The sequence below is a fragment of the Delphinus delphis genome, chromosome 20 (genome assembly GCF_949987515.2).
Source record: "Delphinus delphis chromosome 20, mDelDel1.2, whole genome shotgun sequence".
In the NCBI taxonomy this organism is placed as follows: Eukaryota; Metazoa; Chordata; class Mammalia; order Artiodactyla; family Delphinidae; genus Delphinus; species Delphinus delphis.
In genome coordinates this window covers 39,812,854-39,833,171 of record NC_082702.1, presented here as the reverse complement: position 1 = coordinate 39,833,171, position 20,318 = coordinate 39,812,854, and the positions used below count along the sequence as shown (strand labels likewise).

General features: G+C 49.7%; 1 protein-coding gene across 1 annotated transcript; it reads right to left on the bottom strand.

Moving 5' to 3' along the window:
* Nucleotides 1-501: 501 nt before the first annotated feature.
* On the bottom strand, nucleotides 502-8,996 carry CMTM3 (CKLF like MARVEL transmembrane domain containing 3). Its single transcript, XM_059999902.1, has 5 exons — nucleotides 8,785-8,996; nucleotides 5,565-5,720; nucleotides 4,411-4,506; nucleotides 3,883-4,003; nucleotides 502-1,878 (listed from the first exon to the last, which is right to left on the bottom strand). The coding sequence occupies exons 1-5, from the start codon at nucleotides 8,929-8,931 to the stop codon at nucleotides 1,850-1,852; spliced, it is 549 nt and encodes a 182-aa protein (XP_059855885.1). The 5' UTR covers nucleotides 8,932-8,996; the 3' UTR covers nucleotides 502-1,849.
* Nucleotides 8,997-20,318: the final 11,322 nt, after the last annotated feature.

Genomic DNA, 20,318 nt, shown 5'->3' with positions numbered 1-20,318 from the left:
CACAGTTGGGGGTGAGGACTCTGCAGTGTCGCTGTCCACAGGCGGCTTGGCTGGGCCTGGCTGGGCCTGGCGAGGTGGGGCCACACCCACAGGCCCGTTGGCTTCTGCACAGTCGACTTTCATATGTGTTTTCAGAACACAGTGTGTGTGAAAGTTGGGGCAGAATGCCTCGATCCTTTTCCATCGCCGGGGCCAAAGCACTGACTTACCACGGGACGTGAGCCTGATGCGTGGGTGAGACCCTGGGCCTCTTGCGAGGACCTGGGCAAGTCACCGAACCTTCCATCAGTTTCCTGAACTGTGAAAGAGGATTGTGTGAGGTGTAGAGTAAACGTGCCGACGCCTAGCGGGGGCCTGGTGGGGAACAAGTGCGCGTGCATCACTGCTGTAACCTGGAGCTGCCAGGATCTACACAGCGCGTGGGACCACTCTGCTGACGCATGACACCCGGCAGCGTTGCTCCGGGTGTGTAAGGTTTTTTTCAAACACACACACTCCAAGCAGGAAGTCAGTCTGATTTAATCCATTATGGCTTTTTTCAGGGTAGGAGATTCACATGCAAGAGAAGAACAAAGATTACAAATGTCCAAAACATGAGTCCAGAGCTCTGGCTCGTTCACAAGGCCTCTTGGGTCACAGGAAATGCCATGTAAGAAGCTGCTTTTGTGTAAAAAAAAAAAAAATTATAAAGTTACAAAATCCCATTGAAGATACATGCACAGCGTAATAAGGTCCTTAGGTGAACACAGAAGGCACGTCTCGCCCCTCGTGAGGGTCAGGTGTTCAGAAGCACATTGTCCTGAGGGCCCGAGAGCCTCTGGCCTGCTGACGGCCCAAGGAAAGACAGGGTTTGGCTGGGCCTGCCCAGCTGCCCTGGGGGCTGTCACTGCCACTTTGTCGTGTGGAGCCCTCGATCTCTTGGACCTGGTAAGCTAGTCTACGAGCTCTTCTTGAAACAGTCTTAGACCCAGAATAGGCATGTCATCTGAAGAAGATATGGTCTCCAAGGGTGTAAAGTATCACTCATGGGCACTGGGACCCACTCTCTCCTAGATCACACAGCAAAGGCCAGTTTTCTCCCTGCTTCAAGAATGACGAGGGGGACTTCCCTGGCGGTGCAGTGGTTGAGAGTCCGCCTGCCGATGCAGGGGACACGGGTTCATGCCCCGGTCCGGGAAGATCCCACATGCTGCGGAGCGGCTGGTCCCGTGAGCCATGGCCGCTGAGCCTGCGCGTCTGGAGCCTGTGCTCCACAACGGGAGAGGCCACAACAGTGAGAGGCCCACGTAACGCAAAAAAAAAAAAAAAAAAAAAAAGAATGAAGAGGGAACTGTTGCTCCTTGAACAAAAGAATCTTGGAAGCGTCGTTCTCAACAAAATGCCTGCCGTGAGCAGGGGCACCAGATGCAGACAGAAGCCGCTGGGGCCCAGGGATGGCCCTCTGCCGGTTTCTGTCTTGTCTCTCCCCCACACTCACCACAGCATGACGTGCTTCCTGCAGTGGTATAACAAGGCTCTATCTGCTTTGTCCCCTTGTGCTGATTTTTGGCAGAGGTTCAAGGGCTTAAGGTCTGTGGGACAGAAATGAGAAGTGGCAGAACGACGCCCTCACGAAGAGAGAGGCTGGAGAGTGCTAAGCGCCAAGGGGTGTCATCGTGTATGCCAGGCTCAGGAACGTCACCCTGGGGCTGTGAGGAGGCCTGCTCCGTCAGCAACTCCCGCTGCTGTGCGGGAAGTCACAGCCTCCCTCCCAACATGCACGGTCCCCTGGCCACACTCCGGCCAGCACGGTCAGGAGGTGCAGGAGCGGAGGCCTGCGTGGCTCAGGCTGCCAGGGCAGGTCGGGTCTTCAGTCGGAGTCAGAGTCGGAATTCTCTTCTGAAAGGAAAGCAAAGAGGATGCCTGGCAGGAGTTTCGGGGCCAGCGGTGCCTGGGAGCCATCTCCGGGGAGGCACTGTCAGCTGGAACCCGGGGCTCAGGCCGCTCCTGCAGCTGATGGTGCCGTGGGTGGCGTCTGCTTGGCGCGAGGACCATCGAGTGCTTGGGAGCCTCTGGGTGCAGTCGAATGGAGGTGGGGAGCGCAGATGCCCCTTGCTCTGGGGCTCCAGGCCCTCCCAAATCTGCCTGGGCCGTTCTTACCTGGAGGTGTCAGGGTTGTATATCTGCCCCCCAACCCGCAGTTCAGCAGGTCAAAATGGGGCTAGCTATTGCCCAAGACACTAAAACATACTGGAAAATCAGGAAGCTTCTTTTTAGCCATTTCATAGTTTCAGTCTCCCCTGCCCCAGGAGTTTCGATGTCACTTGCCTGGGGACAGCAGGCACTCAGTGGAGAGATGCCAACTCCAAGGCGGGGCCTACAGGCCCCTCAAAAGCCCCCCCTTGTCCTTCTGTCCAGCCACATGTCACTGCTGATCCTCACTGGACACGACCACCTGTTCCAGAGAAACACCTCACCTGCCCTTTATACTCTGTTGTCTTCCCTCCACCTGTCCCATTTTTTTCTGCCTGCACACTCCTATACATCCATCAAAACCCAGCAATGGGGTCACCTCCACAGCCTCCTAGCTGGCACATAGGGTGGGTGCTCCCTCAGCTGCTTCATCCCTACCTCTGTTAGCTCTCGTTGTGCTGTTATGGTTGACATCTACTCTGGGCTCCTCGTGCCCCGTTTGTGCCGTGTGTGTACATCACCACTTTGTCTCTGGATCTAATTCCTGTCTGGGCTGAATTCCCTGAGGGCAGGTAGTTGGCCTTGCCCGTCTGCACATCCCTAGGGCCCAGCACATGGCAGCCTCTGTAGGTGTTTGGGTCAACAGAGGCTGACAGAAGGGCCGCGAGGGATCATGGGACACCAGGCTGGGGGAGTTTGGTGCTGAGCCAAACATCCGATTTACTCAGTTGCAGGGAGCTGACACCTGCTTCTCCATTTAAAGCCTGCCTGGGGGTGTGGAGAGGAAGGGGCAGGTAAATGGCCTGGGCCCTCCGTCCCGGGTCAGCTCCTGGGCTTCCCAGCATTTCTGTGCTGGAGCCTCCACCGCCCCTGTAACTCCTGCCCCCTGGGCAGGGACCTCCACCTCGTCTGGTGGCCTCCCCGGGCGGGAGAGCCCTGGGCTGTGACTGAGGAGGGCCTGAGGGAGATCACAAGCTCCAAACCAGCTTGGAGCTTGGATGCACCCCTGTAGGGCCCCCAGCTGGGCACATGCACCCCGAGGATGCGACACGTTGGTATGGCTGCTGTCACGGATGGAAAAACCAGCCGTCTAACTTGCAGGGGTTTTTTGTTTTTGTTTTTTAAATCAGGTAACGGCACAACAGCCATTCTGAGCTGAAGGATGGCTTGAGGGACCAAAAAGTCTGTGGCACTTTCTTTGGGTCTAAAAAGTGAAACAAGCCCGAGCTTGACTGTGTTTGCCTGGGTGCTGCGGATAAGCATGAGAGCTTGGTTCGCTGGCCCTTAAGCTGGGGGTAGGCGAGACTGGGGAGCGGAGGCGCTGCTGTGGGACAGGCGGCCACGCTGCAGCCCAGTGGACGGCGTCCAGGGAGTTGAAGGCGAGTGACTGGCCGCGCTGGGGGCTCGTCAGGGAAGGTTTCATGAGGAGGAGGTGCCGGGCGTGCCCTCAGCTTGCCCTTCCTGGAAAGGCTGAGGCCCTGGGGAATCCTGTGCTCCCCAGAGGGGACCGGCGGGCTTTATGATCAGTGCCGCATGAAGGGATAGGAGAATCAGGCTGTGAAAACACTTCCTGCCCATGGGGAGAGAGGAAATGCTCTTACCCCAGCCTCAAACTAGCCGAGTGTCCCCAGGGGAAAGCAGGGCCCCTGCATCAACCGTTCCAGGTGATGCGCTGGGTTCCCTGGTGGGACCCACAGGGTGGCTACCTACCTTCTGCCTTGTCAGCTGCGGTCTCACCTGCGGAGTCCCCTTGTTTGAGGAATTTGGCCACATCGTTAAAGATCAGGTAGAAGTCAATTGCAAACACGATGGTGGCAAAGAAGCCAAACACCTGTGGGATACAGGGGACAGGGAGGATGGGACGTGTCATCAGGAGCTGGGAGCCTGGGAATGGGGGGGGGGGGCAGCCGGAGCAGCCGCTGCCCCATCCTCATAGCTTTGTTTTTATCTGCTTGGATAAGTAGCTCAGATTGGCGGACACAGACCCCTCCCGTTAATGACAGATAGAAAAACGAGCTGTTAACTTGGTTTGGCAAACAGCCTTTTTGAACACTGGGCAGAGTAAATCTCCAATAAGAGGACAGTGGAGTCGCTGAGATCCACGTCAAAGTCCAAGGTACCGAGGCAGAGGCAGAATATGCCCAAGAAGCTAAGAGGGGCACCCACTTAGGAGTGGGGTGAACTTGAGTGGGGCATCACTGGGCATCGCCCCCTCCCAGGGGTAGAGTGGCTACTCACTCCGGCTGCTTTGGAAGCTCCGTCCGAGTATTTGGCCACAGCTGTGATGGAGATGGCGAAGTAGATGAGGGCCGCTGTGACACAGCGTAGGAAGTCCTGGGGAGAGAGGGGCATGGTCACAGCGCCGTGAGCTCCCTGGAGTGGGGCACAGCATGGGAAGGGGGCCGCTGGGAGCCGAGGCAGGGGAGGGGGGCTCAGAAAGGCACTGTGTGCCAAGAACAGGGCCGGAATCCCACCGTCAGAGGAGGATGGGCCTGGCAGCCTGGACACATGCGGCCCCCAGGTCCAGCGTCCACGGCGCTCCCGCTCTTCCTGGCCCCACCTGCACTCCCTGGTCCTCCCCCAACCTCCACCCCGCCCCTGCCCAGTGGCCCCCTGTAGGCTGCTGTCCTCTGCCAGGTGGACAACAGGGTACGGACCAGGCTGCAGCTCTCCCTGTGGGTTGGCCCAGATGCAGACTTCCCCGTTTGGCGGGCAGGGAGAAGTTGGAAATCTTGTCACTGCTCCCTCTGGCTCTCCAATAGGGAGATCTGGCCCCGGACCTTGCTTTGCCACATACTTGTGGCAGATCATTTATGTATCATGGTTTCTGTCTACCGGTCCCTAAAATGGGGACAGGGGGTGCAGCCCATCAGGAAGAACACTGGGTATGAAGTCAGGAGACCAGAGTTCAAGTGCAGCCTTTGCTGTACCTTCTCTCTTACCCATTTCATACAGCAAAGTCCGGGATGGGGTTCTGGGCCCTCCCAGGTGATAAAAAGAGTTGTCAGGCGGCTGAGATCTGGGTAAGCCCTGCAAGTCCTCAGTTAACCTGCCCTGCCCCGTGTGGAAATGGCTAGAATTCCTGCGGCTAAGACTCATGCCAATGGGCCCAGTTGGGAACACCAGCGCCACCTGATGGCGAGGGGGGAGGATGCCGTCTGGGGTTCGTAGCCTCACAGAGGGACACTGGAGGCCCTGGAGGCACGGCAACCTGCCCTGGGTCATGTGGCTGCCGTGCGGTGGGGCCTGGATCATCCGAGGCCAGGCCTACCCACCAGGCTCAACCAACTGCAAACGCCCCCTCCAGTGCATTGAAGAAAGGGTGAGGGCCGAAATGCACAACTCTCCGTGATAGCCGGTCAACCCCTTCCTCCCGGGGCCCCAGCCCTCACCATCATGGGCCAGCACAAGCCCTGCCACTTGTCGTTCAGCTGCATGGCATCAGCAAAGAGGAAGCAGAGGGCCAGCAGGAACTCCAGCAGGGGCGCCGTGAGGAAGGCGGATGCTGAGGACGCCACATAGCAGACGAAGGTGATGAAAGAGAGACCCTGGGAGGTGGTGGAGGGAGAAGTCAGAGCCTGTGCACAGCCCCTCCCTGCAGGCAGGACTAGAGGAGGCTCCAGCAGGTGAAGTGACCTGCCCAGTCCTGCAGCTGCAGGATTAGAACTCCATCAGACGCACACCCGTGCTGCCCCCAGTGCCTCTGGGCATGGCTCTGCATCCTGACCTCAGGCCAGCTCCCTGCCGGGACCCAGTCAGGAAGCCCCAGCCTCTCCTGCGTCCAGCCCCCCAGGAAGCTGCCTCCTGGGGCTGTGCCACTCCCACCCACCCCAGAGGCTCTACGGCAGAATCCACCAACTCAGATGGTGCCCAACGGGAAAATCAAACCCAAGCCGTCTCAAAGGCAGTCCACTAAGCAGGAGCCAGTTTCAGAAAATTACACCCAAGATTTGTGCTTGAATGAAAAATTTACCTGAAAAACTACACAAATGTGGTGCTTTAGTTAATGATACACATGCTTAAGTATTCAGAGTTGAAAGGTACTGATGTCTGCAATTTACTTTGAATGCATCAAAAAATAAAACGTTTTGATGGACAGATAGATATGTGATAAAGCAAATAGTATAACCTAGGTGGTGGGTATATGGGGTTTTTTCTTGGTATATTTGCAAATTTTCACAATAAGGCGAAAACATCCAGGAGAGGGAGTGGTGACACTGACACTTCATGCCCTGCTGCATCATTTGTTCAGCCTTTGTGAAAGGTGGGGTGAACTGTAATGAGGAACTGATTAAGAATTAAAGTGTTTTCTGCAGCCCTGTCCACACACTGTGGGCGGCAACTGATGCGTGAGGATGCAGAGGCCCCTGGTTAGTTCTGCAGACCCGTGTGCTCTGAAGAGCAGACGGGGATGACGGGGCTGTTCACTGGACCAGTGCCTGCTGAGGCTTGTGGGGCCTCCTCAGCTCCTCACCACCACCCAGGCACCAGGTGCCCTGCACAGCCCACTTTGCAGATGAGAAGAGTGAGGTTCAGGGAGATGAAGTGGTGTGCTCAGTGTCATACAGCTAAGAAGAGGGCATCAGAATTTGAACTCTGGCTTGGCTGACTCCACATCTGGAGTTCTTAAGCAACACTGCCCTGTGGTTGCTGGCCTTTATCTGTCCTGGTTTTGGTCACTCTGGCTGGGTTTGAGCAGGTCCATGGCTGAGTAGCTCAGAGTGGGCCAGGGGGCTATGTGGGGATGACACCCAGATGCCCTACAGGAGGCCCTGTGGTAGCTTCAGACAAATGAGCTGAAGAGCACCCGTATCTGGTCTGAACATGACAATGGAGGTAGCTGAGCCCAACTTGAACAGATGGGAAACTAAGGTGTAGAGATGGGCTGAGAGGCCGCTAGGGCCTCCCAGGAAGGCAAGGCCACAGGACTCTGGCCTGGCCTGGCCCTATCCTCTACTTCCTCTGCCAAAGGCTGTTCTGTCTCTCCTTTTCCTGTCCCCTACCCCCAAAGCCTGATTCTGGGGATCCCTCTCTCGATTCTGTTTCCTCAGTCCCTGATTCCTGGTGGCAACTTCCTCCCCCTTCCTGCCCATGTCAGCCTCCCCACTTGCTTGGGCCTGGGGGCAGCCAGAGGTGACCTGAGGGGGCAGGAGTGACCTCCAGTGGCTCCCCTTGCGTCTTCAGTGCCCACTCCTCATCCGTCCCTCCTCCGCACTTAATCCTCCTAGACCTAGATTCTTGGCGCCCAGCTTTGCCGAGGGCCTCCTCTAGGCTCTGGCCAGCATCCCCCCCACCCATGAGGTGGGCCTGAGTGGGGTGTGGTTGGGGTCCCCTCAGGGGATGGTGGATTCAAGGCTTCTCCAAAAAAGTGGCTCCCATCAATCTCCAAAGTGGGGCTGCGTGGCCAACCAGGAGGCAACTCCCTGGAGTGTGAGCTGCGAGTCCTGGACCGTGATGCCTCATCTGGGAGTCCGGCAGGTGCCAGGCTGGTGACCTCTGGGCTGACCCCAGAGGCAGAGGAGGTGGTAGGACGGCCTCCTGCTATCAGCTCTGGGTGGTACAAAGGAGAGGCTGCGGCAGAACCCTCCTCTCTCTGATCCCTGCTGTCCCCTGGCCCTCAACTGACCCATGTCAAATCCCCTAGAGGCTCGGGCCTCAGCTTTCTTGTCTGCAAAGTGGGAGTAATGACAGATTATCAAATTGCTGGAGATCTAAGTAACAAGTGCTCCACTCTTATCCCGCCTCCCCTCCGCTTGGCCTCTTCCTCCCCTTCCCTCCACAGAGGCCCAGCACCAAAACCCCAACCCCACAGGCTGACAGTGCAGGAGTTTTCCGAGTGTCCCGAGGACAAAGGCCTCTTGACGGGCCTGGGGTGGGGGGCGGGGGCGGGAAGGAGGAAGGAGCTCAGCGGGGGCGGGACGGCTGGATCCTAGCGAGGGAGGGGAGGAGGGGGATGAAGTCACCCCGCTGGGCCGCCCCTCAGCAGCCTGGGTGGGGGTGGGCTCCCTGCGCGCCCCCCACTGTGTGGCCCGGGCCTCACCCAATCCCGGGGGTCCCCCCTCCCAGCTGGCTGGACTCCACTCTGGCTTCCGCCCTGCAGCTCGAGGCCCGGTCGGTCCTCCCTGAGCCCAAGAAAGCGGGCCAGGGAGCAGAGAAACGACCTGGGGTTCGCGAACGGCCGATTCCTCCTAGGCCCGGCCCGGGCGTGGCGAGAGGCTATGCGGAGCGGGGTGCCCCCGATGGAGGCCAGAAGATGCGGGGACGCAGCCCGTCCCAGAGGCCCAGAGAGGGCGGAGGCGCCGGAGGTCACACAGCGCTGGGCCGAGCTCCCAGGGGCCCGGCCGCCGCGTCGGGGGCCTCCTCCCCAAGCTTCCCTGCGGTTCCCGCCTCGCCTCCGACCCGCGGTTGAGCTTCAGCGAGACCGTCCCAAACCGCGGAAGTTTGCCGATCTCAGCCCAACTTCGCGGGGCTGCGAGGGGCACCGGCCGGGCGGGGCGCCAGGACCCGGCCGTACAGAAGGCGGCGCCCCTAGCCCTACGCCCGGGAGCTGCAGGCGGGAGCTGCCGCAGGGGTCTCCGCGCCGCCGGGAGGGGGCCAGGGGCCCGCACTCACCGTCTCCGCCAGCAGGAGGCGGCCTTTGAGCGAGCAGAGGAAGGCGCGCGCCGGCAGGAGGGCGCGGAGCCCGGGAAGGGCCGCGTGGGGCTGGGAGCGGCCGGCAGGCTCGCGGTCTGGGTCGGGCTCCGGGTCTGGGGGCCACATGGCGGCGGCGGCGGCCGCGGCTCGGCCTCGCTCCCCCTTACTCTGCGTACAGGAGGGAAACGGAAACCCTGACTGTGCGGAAGGAGGATCGAGCCAGACCAGTTGGGCGCGGGGGCTCATCCCGCCCCGCCCCGCCCGCGCTCCGCCCCTCCTCGCTTCTTGCCCTCTCCTGCCCTTTCCTCCCCTCTTCGCCTCCCTCCCTCTCCCCTCCTCCCCCCTCCTGCCCCCTCCTCTCCTCTCTCCCCGCTCCTCTCCTCTCTCCCCTCTTCCGCCCGCCTTCGTCCTCTTCCCCTCTCCTCCTCCCCCTCGGACTTTGGCTGTCGGGGCTGCTTAGGCCCTCGCTGGTCCGACTGGCAGTGATGCTGGCTTGGGGCTTCCTCAGGCTCACGCCCGCATTCTCCCCTCACCCTTGTCCTGGCGGCTGGAGACCTTTTTATTGCCGCCCCCCGTCGGAGCTCCCACCCATCTCTCCTTGCCCAGAAGATTGTCTGCATTCGCTGTCTCCAGTCTAGCTTCCTGCCCTAGCTTGCGTCGGGCATCCAGGAACCTAGGCCTTCAAACAGCGAGACCTCTCTGTTGTCTTCCTGCGGCTTTCACCCCACTGTCAGCTCCCTGCCCCACTTCCTCTCTCTTTCTCCCCTGACCACTCCTCCCATCTTTGGCCAGCCCAGCCTCCTGCGGCCTCTTTGTTGTCTGCCCCAGCCCTGGGCTCGGCAGCACCCCCATCTTCATCCCAGGAGGACTCCCAGATAGAGACCTCGGAGCCCCAGCCCTTACACAACACACACATGTCTCCAGGGCGTCTGGAGTTCAGTGTGACCAATACCCAGCCCATGACATTCTCACTATGCCTGAGCCTCTGCCAAGGGCACTGCCATCTGCCCTTCCACCCCCAAGAGCCAGAGACCTGGGAATTGGCCTCGTTCTCCCTGACCCCACCCTCACCTTCACCCCCCATCTATCACCAAGGCCCACACATCTTCGCCTCCTAAAGCTTTCTTAGATCTCTGTCCATCTCATCACCACATTCTCCATTAGATCTCAGACCACTGCTGTCTCCTTCCTGGACTGTTGTGATGGTGTCTTTAGGAGGCCTCTCTGCTTCCTCTCTTGGCAGCCAGAGGGATGCTTAAATCATCAGTCACAGTCACCTCCATTCTCCTCACCTGGAAAAACCTTGGGAGCTTCCATCTTGCTCAGGGTCTGGGTATAGAGAGTAAAAACAGCCCCTTGCTATCCTTTCCTCTGTCTCTCCCACCTGTAGAGCTTCTTATCTCCTCCATGCTCCCTCTTGCCACAGGGCCTTCGTACATGCTGATCCCTCTACCTGGAATGCTCTTTCTCCACTGTGTTATCTGATTAACTCCTCCTTTTCTTCTGTGATCATACTGCATTGTCACTTTCTCAGAGGAGACTTCTCCAACCTTTCCAGCTAGGTAAGAGACATTCATTCACTCATTTATTTATTCATTCTACAGCAGTGCTAGAAGCCCAGGATGCAGGGAAACCCCAGCTTTGTTTGCGGGGAGGCTGGGTGGGTAAACACTAAGCATGTCCAGAGAATCCTGAATAAGATGATTCCTGGTAATAGATGTCTGGCTGGTTCAGAGTGCAGCCAGGCAGCCTGTGTGGATGAGAGGACTGAGCTAAGGGCTGGGGGAGAAGACAAATCAGACAAGGGGTGGAGCCACATTGTGGAGGACCAGGCCTTGGTGTTTGGATTTTACTCCAAATTCCCTGGGAGGAGGCCCGGTGAAGATTAGAACAGAGAATGACCTGGTTCTGATCTGTGTTAAGTAAAACATGCCTCAAAACTATAACTCAATAATAAGAAGAAAACAAGCCAATTTAAAGAATGGGCCAAAGATCTGAACAGACGATTCAACAAAGATATATGAACATCCAAGAAGCATGTGGAAAGATGTTCAATATCATTAGACATCTAAGAATGTGAATTAAAGCCACCATGAAATCATATTGTACTCCACACCTATCAGAGTGGCTTCGTAAAAAGGGGATGCTGCTGTGTAAGTGCTCGTGAGGACGTGGAGCTACCAGAACTCTCAGACAGCATTGACAGGGTGGAAATTGTTACCACCCCTTGGGAAGACAGTTCGACAGTTCCTTTTTTTTTTTTTTTTTACATCTTTATTGGAGTATAATTGCTTTACAATGGTGTGTTAGTTTCTGCCTTATAACAAAGTGAATCAGTTATACATATACATATATCCCCATATCTCTTCCCTCTTGCGTCTCCCTCCCTCCCACCCTCCCTATCCCACCCCTCTAGGTGGTCACAAAGCACCGAGCTGATCTCCCTGTGCTATGCAGCTGCTTCCCACTAGCTATCTACCTTACGTTTGGTAGTGTATATATGTCCATGCCTCTCTCTCGCTTTGTCACAGCTCACCCTTCCCCTTCCCCATATCCTCAAGTCCGTTCTCTAGCAGGTCTGTTTTTTTTTTTTTTTTTTTTTTTTTTTTTTTTGAGGTATGGGGGCCTCTCACTGTTGTGGCCTCTCCCGTTGCGGAGCACAGGCTCTGGACACGCAGGCTCAGCGGCCATGGCTCATGGGCCCAGCCGCTCTGTGGCATGTGGGATCCTCCTGGACCGGGGCATGAACCCACGTCCCCTGCATCGGCAGGCGGACTCTCAACCACTGCGCCACCAGGGAAGCCCCAAGCAGGTCTGTTTTATTCCTGTCTTAATGGCAGTTTCTCAAAAAGTTAAACAGAGACCTACCATATGACCCAGCCATTTTACTCCTGGGTGTTTACCCAAGAGAAATGAAAGCACGTGTCTTTACAAAGGCTTGTAGGCAGATGTTTATAGCAGCCCTATTTTTAATAGCTCCCCCTGGAAACCACCCACAGTCCATCAACAGGTAAAGGGATAAACTAACTGTGGGACATTTATACAGTGGAGTACTTCTCAGCAATAAAAAGAAATAAATCTTTGACACACGTAGCAACATGGATGCATTTGGCAGATACTATGTTGAATGAAGAAAGTCAGACTCAAAAGGATGATACTGTATGAGTCCACTTTTGTGAAATTCTAGTATAGGCGAAACTAAGCTGTGGTGAGAGAAGTCAGATCAGTGGTTGCCTGGGGGCGGGAGGAAGCTTTCTGGGCGCTGGAAATGTTCTTTATTTCGACTGGGGTGATGGTTTTACAGGGACGTACGTTTGTCAAAACACATCAAACTGTGCACTTAAAAGGGGTGCGTAGTAGTTCATGTAATTTATCTCTCTGCTACTGAAAGGGTTCTGAGAAAAAAGAAAATACAGTGACTGACTAGAGTGGCTGAGAGGGCCTAGGAGAGGGCAGGCCGATCCGGGTGGGTACCCTCGTATGAGGTGACTGGAGACCCGTGACGACTGTGCATTCCCCGGCAGGCTCTGCGCTCCCTAGGGGCCTGTCCATGGCCCGCCCCATCCCAGAACCCGTCACACAGGATGGCACCAAGACATGTCTGCTGTGGGGTGAAGTGGGGTGGCCCTTTTCCTTTTACATTCTTTGTGTAAGGAATATTTTCTGTTCTCCTCCACTTACTTATTTATCTTATTCTTTGGGTTATAATTATGTACTATTGTGCTTAATTTTGTTGGTTAAGTAGTTCCATCTTTGGCCATTAGGACCTCCTTCAGGTGGGTGCCTCTGTACCTAACATGCCCCGTCTTTTTGTCTTTTTTCCGTGTTTTTTTTTTTTTTTTTTTTGGCCATGCGGCATGCGGATCTTAGTTCCCCGATGAGGGATCGAACCCTTGCCCTCCGCAGTGGAAGCGTGAAGTCCTAACCACTGGACTGCCAGGGAGTTCCCATACATTTCCTTATTTTCTGACACTGTAAGATGCTTCAGGTTTATATTATATTCTCCCCATCCCAGCCCTAGGATAAGCTGTTCTTCCAAGGAGCTCCAGTGCTTTTTACTGGAGAATGGTGTTTAGCAACCAAGATCTCTCCGGACAGTTGTTTTTTTAATTAATTAATTAATGAGGCTGCTCTGGGTCTTAGTTGCAGCACATGGGATCTTCATTGCAGCATGCGGGCTATTTTAGGTGCGGCATGCGGGCTATTTTAGGTGCGGCATGCGGGATCTAGTTCTCTAGTTCCCTGAACTGGGATGGAACCCGGGCCCCCTGCATTGGGAGCATGGAGTCTTAACCACTGAACCATCAGGAAAGTCCCTTGGGGCAGTTTTTTTTTAAATTAATTAATTTGTTAATCTATTTATGGCTGAGTTGGGTCTTCGTTGGTGCACGTGGGCTTTCTCTAGCTGCGGTGAGCGGGGGGCTGCTCTTTGTTGCAGTGCGCGGGCTTCTCATTGCGGTGGCTTCTCTTGTTGCAGAGCACGGGCTCTAGGTGCGCGGGCTTCAGTAGTGGCGCGTGGGCTTCAGGAATTGTGGCTCGCGGGAACGCAGTCTCAGTAGTTGTGGCACACGGGCTTAGTTGCTCCATGGCATGTGAGATCTTCCTGGACCGGGGCTTGAACCCCTGTCCCCTGCGTTGGCAGGCGAATGCTTTTTTTTTTTTTTGCGGTACGCGGGCCTCTCACTGTTGTGGCCTCTCCCGTTGCGGAGCACAGGCTCAGCGGCCATGGCGCACGGGCCCAGCCGCTCCGCGGCATGTGGGATCTTCCCGGACCGGGGCACGAACCTGTGTCCCCTTCATCGGCAGGTGGACTCTCAACCACTGCGCCACCAGGGAAGCCCGGCAGGTGGATTCTTAACCACTGAGCCATGAGGGAAGCCCCCTCTGGACACTTTTAATTTGCATTTCTCTAGTTATGAGTGAATCAAACTTGGGTTTTTTGCATGTGTAAGAGCCATTTGCATTTCCTTTTCTGAGAACTGACTTTTCACGTCCTTCACATATTTTTTCTATTGTTGATTTTTAAAAATTAATATCTAAGAATACATATATTCAGGAAATTAATCTTGAAATGTGAGTTATGAATTTTTTTTCTGGTTTGTCATTTGTCTTTTGCTTTGCTTTTTTGCCATACAGATTTTCCTTTTAGAACCTGCTGTTTTTCTCCTTGAAAATATAAATGTAGTGAATGACAGTAGCAGGGTCTATGATGCTCACCATTCTTAGATGTAGTGGGATGTGCCTTTCTTGGTCATGGTGTTTTGATCTTTTGATAAACCTCTGGATTCATTTTATTAGTATTTTATTTGGGATTTTGGCCTGATTTTCATAAATAGAATTGACCTCTTGTTTTTATTTCATTTTATTTTTTGTGTTATTCTTTATTGTTTCCTAATGAATGCATTTAAAGCTATAAATTTTTCTCTGGGGATTACTTCATACACATCCCCAAAATATTGCTCTAGTTTGTATCCATTTCTAATTTTCAAGCTCCTCTTTAATCCAAGAATTATTTTATTTTATTAAAAATATTTATTTATTTGGTTGCATCTGGTCTTAGTTGCGGCAGGCGGGCTCCTTAGTTGCAGCATGCGAACTCTTAGTTGTGGTGTGCAAACTCTTAGTTGTGGCATGCAAAGTCTTAGTTGCGGCATGCATGCGGGATCTAGTTCCCTGACCAGGGATCAAACCTGGGCCCCCTGCATTGGGAGCGCAGAGTCTTATCCACTGCGCCACCAGGGAAGTCCCCCAAGAATAATTTTAAAAAGGTATTTTTACATTTTTAATTAGATAAATTTTGGACTGTACATTGTGGTTAGTTTCTAATTTATGTATTTTATTCAGAGAATAGTTCTATATGTTCTGCTTTCTGGAATTTGTTAAGATTTGTGTCCTAATAAACAGAGAGTCAATTTTTGTAAATGTTCCATGTGTGTTTAAAAAGACTGAATGTTTTCTTTTATTTGTTGGGTACAAAATTTATCTATGTATCCATTATATATCTTATTAAGTATGTAATTTTAGCCCTCTGTATACTTATCCTTTTTTACTTGATATATTTGACTTATTAAAACAGGTATATTAAAGCTACTCACTAAGGTTTTATTTATTTATTTTTGGCTGTGTTGGGTCTTCATTGCTGCGCACAGGCTTTCTGTAGTTGTGGCGAGGGGGCGTTACTCTTTGTTGTGGTGCGCGGGCTTCTCATTGCAGTGGCTTCTCTTGTTGCGGAGCACGGGCTTTAGGTGTGCGGGCTTCAGTAGTTGTGGCGCCTGGGCTTAGTTCCTCCATGGCATGTATCTTCTCATGGGATCTTCTCAGACCAGGGCTCAAACCCATGTCCCCTGCATTGGCAGGCAGATTCTTAACCACTGCACCACCAAGGAAGCCCTCACTAAGGTTTTAGGTTTATTACTCTGTCCTTGCATTTCTAATAGTTTTTGAGCTTTTTTTTTTTAAGATATGATGTTAGATGAACAAATGTTAACATAATTTTGTTCAGTGGAGTATAGCAATTAAGAGCATAAGCACTGGTTCTACCACTTTCTTTACTTCTCTGTTGTCAGTTTCTCCATCTGCAAGATGAGGAGAATAATATTACCTAAGTCATATGACTACTATAGGGATGAAATGTGTTAATGTATCTTAGAACAGTGCCTAGCATATAGTCATTTTTATTAGATATTATCTTAATAAAACATCTTTCTTTTTCCTAGTGAATGCCTTTAACTTTGAATTCTGTTTCATTTAATATTAAGTTCACCACCCCTACTTTCTTTTTGGTAGCATTTATCTGGCATTCTTGTTTTTTTTTTTAAATATTTATTTATTTGGCTGCACCAGGTCTTAGCTGTGGCACGTGGGATCTTTAGTTGTGGCATGCAAACTCTTAGTTGTGGCATGTGGGATCTAGCTCCCTGACCAGGAATCGAACCGGGGCCCCCTGCATTGGGAGCATGGAGTCTTAGCCACTGGACCACCAGGGAAGTTCCTGGCATTCTTGTTTATACATTTCTCATATAAGTATTTGATGCAATAAATCTCTAAGTACTACTTTAGTTTCATCTCACAAATTTTAATATGTTGTGTTTTCATTTTTGCTTACTTCAAAATATTTTCTAATTTCTCTTGAGGCTTTATCTTTGACCCATAGATTATTTGGCAGTGTGTTGTTTAATTTCTAAACATTTGGAGGTTTTCTACTTATCTTTATGTTATTAATTTCCAGTTTAATTCTGTTATGGTCAGAGAACATACTTTGTATAATTTCAGTTCTTTTAAATGTATTGAGATTTGTTTTGTGATTCAGGATATAGTCCATCTTGGTGAATTCTCTATGTATGCTTGAAAAGAAAGTGTATTTGTTGAGTGAAATGTTCTGTAAATGTCAATTAGATCCAATTGATTGGTGGTGGTTTAGTTCTTCTATATCCTTGATGATTTTCTCCGTACCTGTTCTATCAGTTATTGAGAGAAGAGTTGACATCTTCAACAATAACTGTGGATTTGTCCATTTTTCTTTTCAGTTCAATCAGTTTTTCCTTTATACATTTTGAGGCTCTGTTGTTAGGAACATTTAGTATTGTTATATCTCCTTCATAAAGCAAATTGACCCTTTCATCCCTGGTGATTTTCTTTGCTTTATACTTTGTCTGATATTAATATTGCCATTCCACTTTTCTTTTGATTGGTGTTTTCATGGAATATCTTTTCCCATCATTTTATTTTTAATCTAACTATAGCACTATATTTAAAGTGGGTTTCCTGCAGATGGCATATAGTTGGGTCTTTTTAAAAAATTTTTTTATCCATCTGGCAATTTATCTATTTTGACTGGTGTATTTAGACCATTTATATTTAATATAATTGTTTGTATATTTGGATTTAGATCTACCATTTTTCTGTCCGTTTGTTCCTTCTTTTTGTTCTCATTTCTCACCTTCTGCCTCATTTTGGATTATTTGAATATTTTTTAGTATTCCATTATAACTTACCTACCTTAAAAACTGAGGTTTTTTACTCTATCTCTTTGTCCAGTTTTTTTAGTGCTTTCTATAGGTATTGCAAATACATGTTTAACTTTTCAGTCTACATAGAATTAACTTGTTACCACTACAAATACAGTATAGAAACCTGACCACCATATTTGTTCTTTTGTCCTCCCCTCTTTATGCTATAGTTGTCATACATATTACATCTACATATTACATCTACATACATTGGAAATCCCATCAGATAATGTTATGATTTTTGCTTTCAAAAATCATTTTAAAGAACTCAAGGAGAAGGATATTCTGTTTACGCAGATATTTACTATTTCTGTTGCTCATCCTTAATCTTTGAAATTCCATATTTTCCTCTGGTATCATTTCCCTAATGTCTGAAGAACTTCCTTTGGCAGTTCTTTCAGAGTAGATATGCTGGGAATGCTTTCTCTTAGTTTTACTCTTTTCAAGAATGTCTTTATTTTGCCTTCCTTGATGAAAGGTAATTTCACTGGATATAGAATTCTGGATTGACAGTTAATTTCTTTCAGCACTTGAAAAATGTGCCACTTCCTTCTGTGTTCCACGGTCTGTGATAAGAAATCCTCAATTATTCAAATTGCTGTTTCTCTATAAGTAATGCATCATTTTCCTCTGGCTGCTTTCAAGAGTTTTTTCTTCATTTTTAGTTTTTAAAAATTTGATTATGATGTATCTGGGCATGGATTTTGAATTTATTCTATTTGGAATTTACTGAACTTGAAACTATAAATTTATGTCTTTTGCCAGTTTGGGGAAGTTGTCAGCCATCATTTTTTCAATTTTTTTCCCACACTCTTTCTCCTCTAAGTATCTATTTATACAAATGTTAGACCTTTTGGAATTATCTCTAAAGTCCCCAAGACTCTGTTCATTTTGTTTTGATCTTTTGTTGAGATTGGATAATTTCTATTGATCTTTCAAGTTCACTAACTCTTTTCTTCTGTCATCTCCATTCTGCCATTAAGCCCATCCAATGAGGTTTTTTTTTTTTTGCGGTACGCGGTCCTCTCACTGTTGTGGCCTCTCCCGCTGCGGAGCACAGGCTCCGGACGCGCAGGCTCAGCGGCCATGGCTCACTGGCCCAGCCGCTCCGCGGCATGTGGGATCTTCCTGGACCAGGGCACGAACCCGTGTCCCCTGCATCGGCAGGCGGACTCTCAACCACTGCGCCACCAGGGAAGCCCCATCCAATGAGTTTTGTATTTTGGTTATTGTTAGCAGTTTTTAAATTCCTACTTGATTCTTTTTTAAAAAATTATCTTCTATTTCTCCTCTGAGACTTTCTATCTTTCCATTTATTTCATGTATTCTTAGAGCATGGTTATAATGTTCTCTTTCAAATCTGTTTAATCATCCTAACATTTGTGATATTCTTGGGATTACTTTCTGTTGTCTGTCTTTTCCTTCATGAGACATTGTCTGGTCCTTCATACATCAAGTATGTGAATGTAACAAATGCCACTGAATTGTTCACTTTAGAATGGTTCATTTTATATTATGTAAATTTTACCTCAATAAAATGTTTAATTATCCCTTTTTAAAAAGTAACAAAGTACTGATACACACTATATGTTCATAGAAGTTGAAAACATGCTAAGTGAAAGAAGCCAGACACAAAAGTCCACATATTGTATGACTCCATTTACATGAAGTACCCAAAGTAGTCAAATCCATAGACACAGAAAGGAAGTTACCGGTTGCCAGGGGCTGGGGAGAGGAAGGAATGGGGAGTGATTTCTTAGTGGATACAGGGCTTCTTTTTGGAGTAATGAAAATGTTCTGGAACTGGATGGGTGGTGATGGTTGCAGAACATTGTGAATGTACTAGATGTCACTAATGGTATATTTTATGTGTATTTTACCATAAATTTCAAGTTGATACGTCTGATATTTTACCATAAATTTCAAGTTGAACTGAGGTGCAGTTCTTTTTTCATTTTCTTCTTTTGCTTTTTTATAGCCAAATAAAGGGTTTGACAAAGGGAGTTCCCCTTACAATTAAAAAAACAAACAAAAAAACCAAAACAACCTACCTTTTTGGTTGTATTATGATTTTTATTTATTTTTTTTAGCAAGTATTTGTCAGTGGTAATCTTGGAGTCATTACTGGTTGCAGGGGCAGGGGCGGGGAAGTCTTTTATTTGCTTTTCCACTTAATTGCTAGTTCCCTCCAAACTTTGAAGCTACTGCTTCACTGTTTTCTAATATCCAGGGTGGCCTTTGATGTTTGGTGTTGTTCTCTTGTCAGTAACATCTTTTTGCTGTTTCTCTCTCTCTGAAAACTTTTAGGATTTTCTCTTTATCTTTAGAGTTCCCGTATTTCACCAAGAAATGTGGACGTGAGGATCCTTTTCCAGTAAACTTGCTCACCACTAGGTGGCCCCTTTACATCAGAACACTTTAGTTTTTCTATAGCTGAATGTTTTCCAGTTGTTTCTTAGGTTATTTCCTTCCCTCCCTTTTTTTCTGTTCTCGCATTATGGGATCCCTTTGAGATGGTTGTTGAACCTCTTGGATTTATCCTCCCTGTCTCTCTTAAGTTCTTCTAAAATAATCTCCTTGCCTTCTTTGCTTTACTTTCTGGGAGCTTTCCTGGACTTTATCTTCCAGAGCACTGATTTTCCGCTGTATTCAAACTTTCTGTTAAATTTTTAAATCTTTGTCATGTTCCCCCCACCACTCCCCCCAAAAAACTATTGTTAGCTTATTGCCCTTTTTTACAGTCTTTCTTGTTTTAAGGACACAGCATCCATCTTTATTCTGAACGTACTAGTTAGGATTTTTCAGAATCTGCATTTCTACTAGATCCATAGGTGATATGCCCACTCGCAGGCTGTTCCTGGCAGATACTCACCTGGTGTAGTTTTGCTCTGAAGGGGCATCTTCCTGCAGTCTCTGGTGACCATGTCCCTGACCGGGAGTCCCCTTCTCAGCAGGACAAGTGGCTATCAGCACATCACGACTTCTCTGATTGGGTGTGGAGAAACTTCCTGCTTCAGAGAGCCACCCCCAGGGATTGAGAGGAGTGGCTACACAAAGGAGTTTAGCAAGGTCCACCCTTTTCCACTGGATTCTGAGCACAGTCATATTTAGCTTATGCTTTTTGATAAAATTTACCTATGATGAAACACACAGATCTCAAGGATACAGCTGGATGTTTTCACAAATGTATACACCTTTGTAACCAGTTCCCCCAACTAAGATATAAAACTTTCTCATACTCCCATAAGCTCCTTCCTGCCCATTCTCCACCTCCTGAGGCAACTACTGTTTCCATTTCTTTCACAATATTTTTCCTTGTTCATTTTTTTTCTTGAAGTATAGTTGACTTACAATATTATATTCATTTCAGGTGTATGATATAGTGACTTAATATTTTTATAGATTATATTCCATTTAAAATTATTATAAAATATTGGCTATATTCCCTGTGCTATAAAATATATGCTTGTAGCTTATTTATTTTATAAACTTAAATCCCCTACC